General features: G+C 37.0%; 1 protein-coding gene across 1 annotated transcript; it reads left to right on the top strand.

Moving 5' to 3' along the window:
* The first annotated feature begins 11,625 nt into the window (after nucleotides 1-11,625).
* cited4a (Cbp/p300-interacting transactivator, with Glu/Asp-rich carboxy-terminal domain, 4a) lies at nucleotides 11,626-16,325 on the top strand. Its single transcript, XM_051872913.1, has 2 exons — nucleotides 11,626-11,779; nucleotides 13,407-16,325. Exon 2 carries the CDS (start codon nucleotides 13,417-13,419, stop codon nucleotides 14,137-14,139), a length of 723 nt encoding a protein of 240 aa, XP_051728873.1. The 5' UTR covers nucleotides 11,626-11,779; nucleotides 13,407-13,416; the 3' UTR covers nucleotides 14,140-16,325.
* Nucleotides 16,326-17,296: the final 971 nt, after the last annotated feature.

The following is a 17,296-nucleotide window of genomic DNA, read 5'->3' as shown; positions in this document are numbered from 1 at the left end:
ATATTGCTCATTGAAGCTTACTGTATTATGTAGAAGAGTATTGTGAGAAAGAGATCGAGTGAGCGAGTTTATTACCTGCATTCAGATTTAGCATTTTCCTTCAGGTCAGTCCTATGTTTATAATAAAAAATCTGTTTAAATGTCCAATGTATTATCTTGTCCTTTTAACAGTTAAGGGGTTTTCCCGTGACTGACAGCGCTAGTCAAAGCATTTCCGTGTTTACACCAATTCAGTCTTTTCAATGTGTTCAGTCTTCGCTACTGACTGACACACTCATTAAGTCTTTGCCGCCATCTATTGGCGTAATAATGTAACTTTTGTTGCTGTTCACGGTCAGGGACTATATTTTCCGGTGGAAGGAAGGCTTTAGTGAAAGTTTATACATTTCATACAGCACAGCCTCTCGTACTTTATTGCTTACTTACGTCCCGCTTTCTAAATAATAAGAGTCATTGCGTCACTGCAGCTGCCCCGGTTCCCATAAAAACCTGAGACTCACGCTTAGGACTGCACATGTGCATTAGCACCTCTAGCCTGAAAAATAAGCTTTTTAATGCTATCTGAGCATAAGAAACAGCATTTATGGGACAGTTCATGTGAGATTTTGTTGCTAATTTGAAATATTTAATTGTGAGTTCGTCAAGCAGTTTTTGAGATTTCAGGATTCCCCCATTCATATAGATAGGACTTGGTCTTGGATATCTTAAATAGCTGCCCGGAGGTATTGCAAATATGGCCGCCGAGTGAACAGACTTTCCTTGAAAGGGACTTTGACTATACTCAAAGGGACTCCGCAGTGAAGTGTACTTTGGCCTTTAAGTTAACAATTGCAGGTTACCAGTTTTTACAGTGTATCTTTGCATGTTAATCGGCATTTTTGTCCGAACTAGTCACTACCTCAATGAGCATTAGAACATTTTGTTTCTATTTCTGCACCATTATGCTGGGTAGCTACACCCACAATAAAATCTCATTGGTCCAAAATCCAGCTCCTTATAACTGTACATGAAACATCAAGTATCTTCTGATTGGTTGTAACTGTGTCACGTCATGCAACAGTTTCACATTCAGAGATAAATTGCTTGTTACTGGACTCTGCTTATGACATTTTAAACTGTCTGTTTAGGACAGTATTTGGCAACATAAGTATCTAATGCATTCTCAGCATTGTAAATGAGGTACTTAGTGGGCATTAATTTAAATGTGTAGGCATTAGTCTTCTTCTATGGCCATTTTTCAATTTTAGTTCATCTACTGTCATGGAGAGAGTGTTACGCAAGTTAAAGCACTTACAGTGGTAAATGTTAAAATGCTTTCTGTTTTAATTGTATAGACAAAGTTAACATTGTTAATGTTATATGTAATTTTACAACTCTGTTGTCATGACAACTTAATGCCTAAACCGTAAGACAACCATGACAACTTTAAGCAGAATGAATGTAAGTGATTTCATAAAATCATAAGTTTCACATTTCTGCTTTCAAATCCCCATTTACAACCATTTAAAATGTTTCACCATAACATTTCCTTTTTTAAAAAAAAAAAAAAAAAATGAATACAAAGTACAAGTTGAAATGATTTTTGTGGTAATAAACATTATGCCATATTAATTAATTTACTGTTTACTACTAAAACCTCTAAATAAAAATCATTCTACAGCAGATGACTTTGTATGAAACGATCTATTGTGTAATGTTTCTTGAAAGCGTTTTGCAACTGAACTCCCTCTGATCAGAGTCCAGCGTTCCCTTCACTGAGCGCTGTGTCATAACCAGCCTCTGACCTACATGAACACTGAATGCCAGATGTAGATCCAGGACAAGAGCCGGTCTTGCCCAGTGCTTAGCACTCACACACAACCACACACACACATGCACAAACACTGCGTGAGCCAGGGTGGAGAGAAAGGAGGAAAAAAGAAAGAGCAAACAAATCATGGGGTGGGGAAACCACATTCCTTGAGTGCTATGAATAGCTAATGGGATCCTGGGGGGAGAAACGAGAACCTGCTTTGAGGCGAGGAGAGACGTCTAGTGTACTTGCATGGAGGAGACCAACATATTGGCATAACTCAGAAAAGCAGCTTTAAAGATAAGATTTCAAGTCTCGTCTGGGCCTTGAACACAATTTCTGAAACCTGACACTCAAACACCAGAACCACACATCAAATCTGCAAAACCATACACTGATTCTCGGCCTTCGACTCAGTTTTCAATTTCATTAAACACTTTTTGCAAAACACAACACACAATTCTCTATGTAACACATAAAAATCTAACAGGAAGTATCTTGATTTCCTTTTCAAACAGAAACATTGTTTCTGTCCAACTACACATGGTTTATGTATTTCTTTTCTTTCATACTGTGTAATACTGTTCACAACCACAAATGCTTACAGTAAAAAAAAAAAAAAAAAAGTTTGGTTTCAATCTTGCTTTCATGTTTAACATGAATTTTTCAACATCTCTCTGCCAATTACTTTCAATCTTGTACAGAAATGTACATAGGAGCTCATGAAAGAAGAGCTTTAAGTTTTGAATAATTGTAATATCCAAAAAATAGAATATTATGGCAAAGGTGTTTGCAACGTAAGACAAATATTTGCTTTTGAGATATGTTTGTGATGTTTTGAATGCAGCGCTTCATTTTGCAAGAGATGTAAGTCATTTTGTGTGTGCAATTCTTGAATTTGTTTGTAAAGTTTTGAAAAAAAGAGACAAAGTTTTGAAAATGTAAGCAGTTGAAAAAAACTGTAAGTTCTGTAAAGGACATTTCTTTCTCTAGTTCTTTAGTAAACCATCTATGTTCTTCAAAATCAGTAGGCAAAGTTCCCTCTGTTTGTTTCTTCCAGTCCAAAGTTCGGACTAATCCAGTTATTTTGGGTTCTTTTATTTTATTCCTAAAATTAATGTTTCAACAAATAACCAGTAACTTTCAGATCACTATTCAATAAATCTTCTGGCAAATACTGCAGGTGTCAACATGGAGGTGTTGGTTTAATTTAAATTTCAACTAGTTTGGCCCATTCAAGTCAAATTAAAGCCACCATAGGTGGACATTATCACATTGACAGTGCAATCAGCTCGTCATGGAGATATAGAGCCTCTTTTCACATGACTTTTCACCCACATTTCACAATAAACTCCAAAGAGAGAAACCAAGACACATATGAAAAACCTATAATGATGAACATTAATAAACCTACCAAAAAAAAGTAACATCAAGCACTTTTTAATCTCAGCCAAAAACAAAAGTTTCGATACAAATTATTAAATTGTGGTGGAAAATTACGAAAACATAAACTTTTTCTTTGGAATAAAGTGCAATGATGAATCAGTCGTTCGTAGTAAAACTAACAGACAGTATCTTGATTTCCTTTTTCAAACACAACCAATCAAAATGCCACACTAATTCATCAGTGCCTCACACTAACTCCTCACATGTGCAAACACTCATTGCTTTACTTAACACCAACCAATCATGGCTTTAGAATGGGCCTATAAATAGGCCAAAGGTCAATTTATAGATTTTGAACAACTTTTCTGTTGTTTACTTGCTTCCATATTCATCATTTCTAAACCCTATTGAGGAATTTTTCTCCACATGGTTGGTGGAAAGTGCATGATCGTCATCCCTATGTCAACATAACACTTCTCCAGGCAATGGAAGAGGCATGTGGAGACACTGACGCTGCCTCCATCCAAGGTTGGATACGCAAGAGAGAACATAGCATGTGACGTGGATGAAGTATTGTGGCCGGACCAAGCCAGGAGGAGAGATGAAGCCTAGATACCCCCAACCATCTCACCCACCAACAAACACACACACAACACACACATGTTGGGTTTCCATGTTCTATGGGGACACTCCATAGGCGTAATGGTTTTTATACTGTATATTCTGTATATAAATGTCCCCACAAAGTCAAAATACACTGGTATTACTATACTATACATTTGGTCCCCTACCAGGACACACATACACACCATTCCTTTGGAATATTCACCTTTTTCAAAAATGATGCTAGTTTTTTTTTTTTTGGTTGCTAGTTTTTTTTTGTTTGTTTGTTTGTTTGTCCAACTACACATGGTTGATGTATTATATTTTATTCTGTACTGTGCAATACTGTATTCACAACCACAAATGCTTACAGTAAAAAAAAAAAAAAAAAAAAAAAAAAAAATAGTTTGGTTTCAATCTTGCTTTCCTGTTTACCATAAATTTTTCAACATCTCTCTGCCAATTACTTTCAGTCTTGTGCAGAAATGTACATAGCAGCTTATGAAAGAAGAGCTTTAGGTTTTGAATAACTGTGTATATGATATATCCAGAAATATATAGAGTATTATGGTAAATGTGTTTGAAAAGTAAGACAAATGTTTGCTTTTGAAATGTGTTTGTGATATTTTGAATGCAGTGCTTCATTTTGCAAGAGGTGTGAGGCATTTTGCATTTTGTGTGTGCAATTCTTGGATTTGTGTGTAAAGTTTTGAAAAAAAGAGGCAAAGTTTTGAAAATGTGTGTAAGCAGTTGAAAAAAACTGTAATACAAAATATCAGTGTGAATTCAGAGAGTAAATAGGGTTAGTTTTTATCCCATGTTATCTTTAAGGCTGCACACTTTATATACTGAATGTATGTGCAACTCCCTACGCATGGACAACCACAACATCTGTGAGCGTTTTAAAACCCAACCAAAGTCACCCAAAGTCAACCAAACTTAGCTTGCATGGGTTGTCATTGTAGATGAGCATTTGTTGTCATACAAATCACCCTGTAGAATGGGTTATTTTAATGTTTTGGTTGGAATTGCTTTCGGATGAGTATGTTGATGAGCTCAGTAAGCTCACATGGCTGCATTAAGTATTTGTTTTAAAAGGATAGTTCACCCATAAACAAAAATTCTGTCATCATTTACTCATCCTCATGTCATTCCACCCACAACATTGCTCTTGTTCCCTGGAACACAAAAGGTATTTTTATTGACATCATAGATGTTGAAATTTTCTTGAATGTGAACTGTTTTGAACTCTAGAAAGTTTGAAATGACATTACACCAGTTTGTTTTTCAATTTCGTACATTGTAAGTACATTGTGGCCTTAAGCCTTTATTCACAGAAATTGTTCTCGTTCACTGTAGCTCTAAAATTTAATTTGCACTTCTATGTACTGAACTTGCCACGTCATGATTGGTTACAAGAACCAATGTAGTCTGATTTCACTGATGTCAATCCATACCTTTCAGACTTTTAGTGCCAAATTTGAATAGCTGCTGTGGACCCTGCTGAAAATCCCAGCATGAATTCCATGTTGGTCCAGGAAGGTTTATGCTGGTTAGAGCTGGTATAGTGCTGGTATAGCTGTAAACCAGCAAATATTTTAAATCTTAAATTTGGGTCTGTTACTCACACAATGTTATTGTATAGCTTAAAACACTTGTAATATAGTTCTTAAGCCCTATTGACTACTTTTGTGCTTTTTTATTATTCCATTTTTTTTTTTTTTTTTTTTTTTTTTTTTTACGACTGATTATGCTTAGAAAAGATCATTGCCAACATTGTGCCTAATGTCTGATTTTGTATTCACCTGATATTAAGTAAATGATATCTTCATTTTTGGTTGAACTGTCCTAGGCACTGCATAAGCTTCATCAAGTACTGAATAGTCAGGAGTTTGGAGGCCGGTCTTGGGAAGGTAGACTCATGGGGGGGAGGGGTCAACGACTGCCAAATGGAACAAGTGAAGCAAAACATGACTTTAACACCACGAGACACAGGCATGCAGCGCATCACCCCCTCCCCCTTGCTTTTCATTCCCTTGTTCTGTGTCTTTTTCCTTTTCGTCCTCTCTCCTAATTACAAATGAACCACATTTGCACACACACTTACATCATTGTGTGAATCAAGCGCATATGATGAGTCATAAACACGACAGGCGTAAACATTCATAAAAAACACAAACACACGGACACACATGATCAAGCGAGCAGTCTAGCACAAACATGGCCTGATCCTGGTTACCTGAAGCCACAGGTGAGAGACTCCACCCCCCAAACTGATAAACACATGGGGTGTGGAGAGATCTTTGTACACAACGCAGCATGCACTGGAGATAATATAGGCTGGTGTGTGTGCATGTGTTAACTAGCCGAATATGAGTATGTACAAATTGGCTAGCTCAACCTGTTATCCCATACTTTGGTCAAAACTAAGCAAAATATGAAAATCAACAATTACCCATGTTACCACAAAATACTAGCATCATTTATAGAAACATAATTTAAGTTGTTATACATACAAGATTTTTTGTTGTTCAGGTAACTACAATAGCTATAAACATGTTTATACAATCTATCTTGCTCAGCAAGTTCCTCTTCAAACTGTTGACATATAGTTAACCTGACATTAGTTGTTTTGAAAAGTAAACTGACAAAAAGACAGTTTATGCTAATACCTGCTAGAGCACACCTATTAGAGAACCTCTGACACATTTCATTATATGCTGGTTTATTTAAATTAGTGTTAGTTTTTCCACTGTTGGGCCAGTGCGAGTCAGGGCTAACAACATACTGGGCGGGGCCAATAGCCTTGGACCTCAAGTACCGAGGCCAAAATCAAGCTGCGTGCCAGTAGCCTTGCTGCGCTACCCTAAAAGCCTCCATAGAACAATGTAACACAACCTCACCATTTCACCAGCATGGGGAAACTAGTTAACTGAAAACTATATTGCAAAATGAACATGACAGAAGTGGATGTTTGGTCTTCAGAGACTCCAGCATCGATACTTCACCAAAAATGTTACAGTGACAGTAATTTATTAATTTGTGTCAGGAGTGCACAATCATGCTGAATCAAATTGTATTTATAAATATTTCACATTAAAAAGAGAACATACATACTTATTCAGTCGCTCCTGCATCCATTTATTTAAAGCTCACCTTTAGAAAATTATTGATAAAATATCATTATCGTTTATGTTACATTCCTTTAGAAAGAATGATCATTTTTATTTATTTGTCATGAAAGTATATGATCTGAGGAGGTTTGATTGATCTTTCCCATCTCACTATACTGTTATCCTTTCCGCCAGAGCAATAGAGGGAGCTCACAGACAGAAAACAGGAGTTATATGAGTTAACAGGACTATATGTAATTTATGACATATGCAGATGTCTGGTATCAACAAAAGCACTGACATGTTTTAAGATATGCCAGTGCAAGTTGCTTTCAGTTAAAACAGCTCAAACATGCATTTTAGTCTGGGACTAGGCTTAAGCTTTGTCTGTGAAACCAAGGGAATATGTCTTAAATGTTAAGGTTAGCTGGTAGCCTAAGGTGAAAACATGGGAAATGAGCAGTAGAGTTGACCCTCTCCTGACTCAGGTAAACTCTGCCTTTGTTCGTAACCACTCCTCAAGCCCCAGTTGTCCCACTTTAGACCAAGGGATTTGGCAGGCCAAAAAGCTGTTGGCCCAAAAGAAGCCCCAAGGAGGCCCGATCAAGCCCCAGAAGTGACAGTGGAAATGTGTTTGTCCCTAGAAGGCACTAGTACGTTCACTTTTGGCCCAATAATTGAAACGCGGCTATTGATTTGTGCAGTTGAGCTAGCATAACTAGAAGTGCTGTCTTCAAGAATATGTTTTGGGCCTTTTGGTACCATACATTACCATTTATGCCAAGAAAGGAAATTCTGCAAATACTTTTGAGTAACAAAGTCGTAGAATAAAAAAAAAAGGGTAAAAAAAAGGGTTTGCGAAAGTGGTGCTCCATTAACCATAAAGTTGCGAAAAATTTTAACTTTTTCTGAAACCCAGTCTGACATAAGCATCCTTTGATAAATAAGAATTTCAGACTGGTGAGTATGGTTGTACTTTCCGAAATCCAGTTTGCTTTCACACTTAATTACAAACTAAACTGGTGTGAAAGCGGATCTTATGCATTCCTATCTATCAAATGTTAACTTTTGCTGCAACACAGTCTGAAGTAAATATCTTTTGACTTATGAGAACTGCAAACACATGTATACAGTTGTGCTTTCAGAAATCCAGTTTGCTGTATTTACACTTGATTATAAATTGAAGTGGTGTCAAAGCAGATCTTACACATTCCTATCTATAAAGTTCTAATTGTACTGCAACACAGTCTAATGTAAAAATCCATTGATAAATGAGAGTTTCAGACAGGTGAGTACGGTTGTACTTTCTGAAATCCAGTTTGCTTTCACACTTGATTACAAACTAAACCGGTGTCAAAGTGGATCTTATGCATTCCTATCTATCAAATCTTAACTTTTGCTGCAACACAGTCTGAAGTAAATATCTTTTGACCAATGAGAATTGCAAACACATGGAAATCCAGTTTGCTGTATTCACATTTGATTTCAAACTTAACCAGTGTCAAAGCGGATCTTACACATACCTTTCTTTCAAATGTTAACTTTTGCTGCAAAATAGTCTGACAAAACCAACTTTTGATTAATGAGAATTTCAGACATGTATGTTACACATTTCTTTCTATCAAATGCTCCATCAGAGCTTTCTCTAGGGTGTAATTTCCCTTAAAAGGAATGTTTCTCCCTTTAAAATGTTACTGAAAAGCTTTCCCTTTTTTGCAACCCCACTTTCAAAAACCGCAATAGGCAAACCTATTCCATGAAAAAAAAAAAAAAAAAAACTGATTTATCTTTGTTTCCATAGCGCTCTGCTCTCCATGTCCATCTCAGTGGGTTTCAATACTGACCTGTGAGTGTGCGTGCTAAACACCAATATAAACACACAACCAAACAGCTGTGAAAATATTCATGATACTTTTATTATGAAATGTCAGAGGGAGAGACTGAGAGAGGGAAAATATAGGCACTGTTATGGAAATGCTCTGCACATACCACCTGCAAATTGCTACGGATAATTTGCAGTGTTGCCACACGCATCAGAAGAGACCGTCCATCGCTGTGACCTTTTTACCAATGCTTTCATTCTCCCTCTGAAGGTCAAATGGAGAACTAGTCACAAATTGAACCTGTTCATTGTAATTACCTTTCTAATGACATTTTGTTAGCCTTAGCCTGTAACTGTTTAGGAATAGCTTTATTAATCATGTTGAAACTTAATGACTCGTGATTGAACAGAATGAAGTGGCATGAGTGTGAGAGTAAGAAAGAGTGATATATTCGTAGATTTCATAGGAAACTGCATAATTCAGTCAAGATATATCTAATGTCAGCATTATCAAATATTTGAAATGTTATTTTAAAACAATTGTTGTCAAAACAATAGTGGCATATACTGCTCATAAGACATTTTTCAGGTATCCGACTTTCTTTCATTTTTGGGAGAGTTTTCGTTAATGTTGTTAGTGAAATTCGCACTAAGATGATAACATGTATCCATGGGCACAGTGGTGTGATTCAAGCCATCAGATTCATTCCGAATAGCAGGGCCAAAGCACAACTCACAAAATTATCAAAACAATGTTCCTCCGCAAATAACTTGTAGATAGTTACACGTTTTACAATTAAAAGTGAAATGTCTACTTTTTGTGAAATGTACTGCTGTGTGTGTATGTGTACTTTTGCCTAGTCATCTATATGCAGAGTCAGCAATAAGATAAATTAAGTATGTAAGTCTTATGAGTATGGGGTGTGACTACTTTTCCAACCATGTAAAAGACGAAAGGTGAGATGTTTGGGAAACCTGTTTGGGAAAAAAAAATAATAATAATTTTTGCAATTCCATTTGGTGTCAATAGTTGCAGAAAAATTGTACACTTCACTTTTAAATATTATGCATTTTTCAAATGTTCTGTTTTTAATAGGCTATTTCTCAGAATACTTTCATTTGAATAAAATCATGCACTCTAAATGGGCCATTATGGTCCTCTGTAATACTCTGATGTAAAATACATCCAGATTGAGAAGACAGACTAATTTTATCTTGTTATTGCATTAGTTAGGCCTTTCGCTCTTGACACATTTCGACACCCCGCAAGGAATTTCAAAAGAAATTGGGTCTAGCACTGAACACCTACATACAAGTAACAACGTTAGGACAAAATGTTCTCAGTTTTTCAAAGAGAGATATTATGATGAAGAAAGGTGGTGACCCATGCAAAATTCACTGGTCCTGGGTGTTGTAGGGAGTAGCCACATTGCTATGCAGTTGATAGGTTGTTCACTATGATTAGTTACTGGCCCAAGTCATAGGAGCCCATCTATTATATTCTGCTCCCTAGATATGGCTCCTTCAATACAAGTCTATAGGCTTATTTGGCAAACTGAAAATCATAAATCTTATTTTTAGAAAAGTAAAAGAACACCTATCTTTAAAAAGCTGCTCATTTTGTGGTATTCATGTCTGTAACACAAACAGCACAAGATGAGTTAAACAGAGCAGATTTAATCACTCAAATCATTCAAAGGCCCAAGCATCAGAAATAGTAACAGAGATGCTTGTCTTATTAAACATACATAATCACAAATTCTGTCCTTTAACAATTGATTATTGGTCTTTTTTAGGGCACATTAGGCTATGATGAAAGGTTTCTGTGCCAAGTTAAAGTCATTTGAACACACTGTTTAATCTGTTCAAGGCTGATTCAGGCTTAATTTACACACTGACAAAGGAAACAATACAAGAACAGGAGAATAGAAGAGAGAGAGAGAGAGAGAGAGAGAGATTATACACTGGTCACCACATTCTTTTCTACAAATGGAGGAGTGAGGAAATAGAGGCATTTCAATTCTTTCAATTCTTCAGGAGTTTTCTGCATGACTCTTAACTGTTTTGAATATAAATGAAAGTGTTTGTAGAGTGAATATTCAACACACTTATATTAATCTTATTTGTGGTTCTTCAAAGATGGTACCATTTGTCTATATAGAATGCTTTTTAACAGTATTGAATGAGTTCACATGTATACTGGCTACCAGCTCCAATTCATCCACAAATGTAATTAAAACTTTTTTATTTTAATGAATATATCCATATAGACAATTTATTTTTGTCAAGCATTTTCACACAATCCCAAAAGGTTTTGAAGATCACGAGAAACAAAAGTTGAATTTAAAAACATATAGTTCATGGAAAAGTATAAATGAATGTGTGAGGATATATGCAGTACTGTATGTTCAGGCAGTAGCGTCAATCAATTGCACATGCTTCACGCCAGCAGGAGGTTTTCTTTCTTCTTGTTTGCAGTCTGTCTCTCACTTTAAAATGGTAAATATGCCATTTACATAAGAGACAAAACGCTGTGACCTGCTTTATGTCCATTTTCTGTTGAGGTTCATTAGATAAGAATGTCATACAGAAGAAAAATAAAAGAGGTCAAACCAAACGTTCCTGTCTGAAAGGAGTTATTGAGGTATATTGATCAATGAACTTCCTGATCAACAGGTTTCCTTTTGAGACTAACAACATCAAGTCCCTTTAAAATAATTAATTACATTCTTAAACAACAAGCAGCACTTATGCGTTGTGTTTTCGTTTGCTGAAGAGTTTTGCCAGCGCACATTAAACTGAAGGCCATGTGCGTAATTGGCCAGTGACGTCTGTGATTATAAGAAGAGCCAATCACAGCAGAGGAGAGGCGGGATTCATGTTGCTCCGCCCCTCTCACTTGTCGTCTTTATGTATGTGTGTGTAATCCTTGTGCTGACCCAGAAAGCGCTCAGCAGCAGCAGCTTGTTCAGATCTGAGTACAGCCACTGGAGATACCTGCGCTGCTTTACAGAGACTGATAACACGAAAGAGCATCTTTACAAGAACAGGATTTATTTGACGGTATGTGCTTTTTATATAGAGATAGCTGTGATAACGAGAAGGCTGGACCTTTTGTCCTTTTGTAATCTATGAAATCAGCGTGTATTATATATTATATTTAAATATCTGTGTCGTTGAACATATGGTTGGATAGGTTAAGTGTGTTCTTATTTCTGTTCTGGTTTTTAAGTGTTCTTAGAACTCTAAATATGTTATGACTTTTGCTCTTCTCAGAAAATAATTCGCAGTATGCATAGCAATCATTGGTAGTATTATACGTATAATACTTTAGTGTCAGTATTTAAATATTCTTTTTTAAAATATGAACAGTATTGCTACGCAGAGCTTCAACTGAACATTAAATCTCATGAGTGTAGGAGACGTTTCAACTTTTAAATACACTAAATACACATTAAATTCAGTAGTCTACATGCTGGTGTTTAATGAAAGTTTCACTGTGGTCTTGACAGGGATTGTGAAAGTCTGTAGCCTATATTTCATTTAAAGACAGGTTTAATCTTAGTAGAAAGAAGAGGAGAAATTCTTTGTTTTATGTAGATAGACACAGAGAGAGGGAGAGAGAGGTGCCCTATAGACCCCATACGACATTGTTCTTTATCTCTTATTTCTATCCCATATTATGGCATAGACGTAACTCTGCAATACTAAAAATATGTTAGCAATTGTTAAACATGTTCTGATCCACTCCTGAAGCTATTGATTTTAAGAGATGACAGATAATAACACTAGACAGAACATTTACTGACAATGAACAGGACTGTGGGTTTGACAACAAAAACAGAAAAGAAAAAAAAAGAAGAAGAAAAAAAGAGAGTATACCAACTGATGTATGCCTCCATATTAATACTTATTATAATTGCATTGCACTTTCCAATTTAGTTTAATATAATAATATACATTTTCAAAACTCTAAACACTACCCTGTCATATGAGTAGATCCAATCAATCATGCATTTTGTCATTATCTCTTGCTCACAGTAGGTTGGCTTTGTTTGCTGAACACTTTGTCCACCTCCCTGCCTGTTATTGTTTTGATCCTGCTGGCAGCTCTTTGATGCTCCTTATTGCAATATTTCTTCTGCTAAGGGCTCAAGTCATAATATATCTGCTTTGTTTAAGCTTGCAACCACAATGGGTTATAGGATGCTGTATCAAAATATGTGGGACATGTGGGGGAAAAAACATTTTTTTTTAATCAGTATTTGAATCTTAATTTAATATATATAATCTAAATATCCGTAAAACAAGACACGTTTGCTTACTTGTAGTCATAACCCTCACTAAATTGTGTTGAATTAAGCATAAAACATAAACAATTTGTCAATCGGCTAAGAAAAATAAACTTTATTAAAGATATATTTTCTGAAAACAAATTGCGGATACTGATTAAGAAAAAAAATATTTTTTTCTTTTTCTTTTTTGTGTAGTGGACTAACTGTAATCAGTGAAAATCAATTGCAATTAATTAACAAGCGTGTGAGACTGGTCTTCAAAACCAAAATAGCCAAATAATATTGGTTTGTGCCACAGATGTTTTCTACTGATGGTTTTCAAGAAACTGAAAGTGTTTATCAGCTGATACAGAGAACTTGCTTGAATATTTGCTATTCTTCTCATATTTCTGCAGTTGAAAAGGCATGGCTGAACACATGATGATGCCAATGACCCACGGCTCTGCTGGTGGAGGCCTGCATGGGTATCGCATGGGAATGAACGGCCCTTCAGTGCACGGACACCAGCCCAGTCTGCGGACCCTTCCCAATGGGCAGCTCATGCACTACAGCAGGGGGCCCCAGAGCTCCATGGAGGCGGCCATGAGGCAGAGGAACGTGATGAATGGCGTCATGAACGGTCAGGTCAACGGCCAGATAAGTGGTGGACACCCCCACCAAATGCAGCAAGCCAATATGATGTACGGAGGTCCGAATCAGCAACCGCAAGGTCACCCTCAAACTCAGCACCATCATATGCACCCCCAGAACCAGCACCCACAGCAGTATATGAGTGGAGGAGGCCTTACAGCATCTCAGCAGCTTATGGCAAGCATGCATCTTCAGAAACTCAACACCCAGTACCACGGGCACCCTCACGGTCCCATGAATGGGCATCACATGGGAAATGTCCAGCACAGAATGGGTCCTGCTCAGTTGGCAGGCATGCAGATGGGGATGGGCGGGCCAGCATTGGGCCTCAATGTCATGGACATGGACTTGATTGATGAGGAGGTTCTGACATCCTTGGTGTTGGAGCTCGGGTTGGACCGGGTTCAAGAGCTGCCTGAGCTTTTCCTTGGACAAAACGAGTTTGATTTCATCTCGGACTTTGTGTGCAAGCAGCAACCAAGCACTGTCAGCTGCTAAAATTCTGCTTCTGGTCCTTAAATCAAAGAAAGACTTGGTCATCAAGAAAAAGCCGGGGCAAGACGAGAAAGGCTAAAACAACCAGGTTCTCTGTATCTGTGAAGCTGTGCTATGCATGTTGTAGTGCACACTGTTTGCTTGCAATGAGGGAAAAGATTTCTGGATGGTCTTCAGTCTTTGAAGAACTGGGCACAAGTGTGGCTTTGGTGAGCAGGCCTTGTCTTGTCCCATTGGTAATCCTGGATTAATGGTGACTGAGAGTCCCAGGGTTGAATGTAACTTCACATGGTGGAAAAAGAAGTCTGCTTGGATCTTTGCAGAAACTGCTTTGCCTCCTCAGGGGCAACTAGAATCAATAGCATTTAGAAATGTATTTATGTATGACACCTACCAAAAATCAAACATGCTCTGTGGTGATAGAAACTTGCCTTTTCTCAAACTAACCCCAAGACTTGTTATGAAAGATGTTTGAATGAGTGTTATGTGGGAACTGAAGGCTGGTACTTCAAAACGGGTCGATTTTCCAGTAGCTCTTAATGATATTTGAAATGGTAAGGGGGTGGCGAGGTGGTAGCGGTTGGGTATGAAACATTCTTTGTGCGCAGTGTTACACTGTCCCTTTGGTCACTTTTTTTTTTTTCTACAACTATTCACAATTTTAAAAATGACTGCTTACAGTAATTTTTTTTTTTTTTCTAAATATGACTGAATTAGACCCAAAATGAGTGTCTTGCATATAGGATATGTCTTGATGCTTACAGGAATATTTCTGTGTTAGATAAACTGGAAAATGGTGGAATGTTTTGTAGCCTCCCTTGCTAAATGCTGAGCCTGTGCTCCCTGCTGATGAGTCTGAACTGTAAAACTGCCTTATAGTTTTTTTTTTTTTTTTTACACAGATACTGATGAATATTCACTGTAGACATTCCTACCATGTTCCATGGAATGAGGAAGAAACTGCTGTCTTTATATGATTCAAAATGGTGACATCAAAATTCCAGCTCAAATGTAGTGTTTGCTCATATGCTTCTTATTGTAGTGAAGAACATGGAACACAATATTCATTAAGCCACATGCTGCATAAAGAATTAAACGTTCCGCTTGTTTCTAAATTAACCTGAATGTCAATTGTTCAACTATTGTCGAAATAACTACTAACCACAGCACTGATTTTCTGATGTGCGTTAAAGCCAACCTTCTAAAACAGCACAAAATGTTGTTTCCCTCTTTGCTGCCCGAACACTGCAGGTTTAAACTTGATTACATTTAAATTACACTTACAACCTTCTTCTTAATTGAGGTCAGAATGGTCAGTCATCTCAGATGGCCTGATAATTACAAAATGGAAATGTTCATTTGCTTGCTATCGCTCAGGTTGGGAACGGCTGCCCTGCTGGGTTTGAGAACTTCCTGTGTCGTTATGTTGGTAGTTCTTGCCTTGAGTATTCTGTGGGGGTTGGGTTGGTATGGAAATAGCACAGCATACAGTAGTAGTAGGTTAATCTGTTCCACCAGAGCTGGGCTCAACTCCCTCGGCTTTACCCGCCCCGGCTCGGGTAATTGCTGTACGTACGGCTTGGAATTGTGAACAGTTGCCACCAAATTTTTTTTTTTTTTTTTTTTTTTTAAAAAGCACAAATAAGAAAAGACAGAACCTGATCGGTCATATTCTGTGTTTTACAACTCCATCTTGGCTAAATGTTTAGGGCTTAGAGACATACGAAATGGGAAATTCAGACTTTGATTTTGTCAGCTGTATTTCTTGTATCTGTAGAGACTGGGATGTTTTCCCCAGTATGCTTATTCTGTAATTTGTGAATCTTGGATAATTATAAACCACATCTAGCAACAGAAAAATTGAATGATTTGTAGACTATTTAATGATTGAATGATTTTTCACATTCCCAGCGATCCAATCCTGTTATTATGTTTATTTTATTTTGTTAAATGGAGGGAATATGTGAAAATTTCAACCTAATGCTACTTGAGCTTGTCAGTCTGTATATCGTAAATCACAAACCACCCCGCAGAATGTCCTCTGCAGGTGAGATTGTATGTTCTCTTCCAAACTGTGTGCTGTCATGTACTGTCGCCATGCTCCCACAAATGCTTTTTTTAAATGTTGTTGATTCTATCTTAAGAAAATGTATTTATTTTCATTGAAAATAAAATATTTATTTAAAGAAGTGGTTTCATAAAGTGTCATTGTATGTGTAATTTAATTTTGATGGTGACAATCACAAGATTTGCTGGTACAAATTCACACAGTTTCTGAGCAGACACATTTTTATTGAATATTTGCTTATTTCATTGAATATTTATATCAGTACAAAACTGTACACAAAAACTGGGAAAAGGTGATGGTTAAAAAATAAAAACTGACAAAATATATATTTCAATGTGACATCAAAACAATGTCTGACAATTTCAAAATGGGTTTTCATTTAGTTTCATAAATACTTACCTAGATAAGAGAGTATCTAGATGCTGTATGGAACAGTCACAGCGCAAAAGCAGAGACAGATTATGAGACAAAAAAAAAAAAAAAAACCCTACTAGATATTTAAGCACCCAACATCCCTGCTGAAAAATCCTGCATAAGCTGGTGACCAGCATTGGAAGTGGGAGTACTGGCTAGACCAGCAGTACACCATCTCTAACTAGCATAAACCAGCTGGACTAACATGGAATCCATGCTGGTTTAAGAGGGATTTTTCAGCAAGGATGGCAGCTGTAGGGAAGAAAGTGCCATCGTTCAATGTGAAAAGCCTTCGAGAGTGGATGTTCCCATAGCTGATGATCTAATCTGTCTTACTCAGTGGGATCAGGTCTGAGCGTCTCATCTGATGGACAATTGCTTACAGTCTGTTGCTTTGTTCTGTCTCAAACACACCAGACTCCATTTACATAAAATCCATAAAACAGGGATGGGCTAAAACCTGTTACCATACAGTGGATATAGACAGTACATAATGTACTATAATATTCACCAGACCAATATTAGCCAATGCTTTTCTACATTACCCTGCATTCATGTTCAAAGAGGACATCTTGTAATTATAAACACCAAAATCCTTATGTATAAAGTGGATATTCATCAGTGCTATATACCAGTGGATGATTGCAAATCCACACTGCATGTTAATCAAATCGCAGT

This window comes from Ctenopharyngodon idella, chromosome 19, assembly GCF_019924925.1.
Source record: "Ctenopharyngodon idella isolate HZGC_01 chromosome 19, HZGC01, whole genome shotgun sequence".
NCBI lineage: Eukaryota > Metazoa > Chordata > Actinopteri > Cypriniformes > Xenocyprididae > Ctenopharyngodon > Ctenopharyngodon idella.
Note: the sequence above shows the minus strand (reverse complement) of the source record. Positions and strands in the feature narration are given on the sequence as shown.

What these genes read in the sequence shown, in the direction of transcription:
- cited4a (XM_051872913.1), top strand. Translation starts at nt 13,417, where the DNA reads ATGGCTGAACACATGATGATGCCAATGACCCACGGCTCTGCTGGTGGA.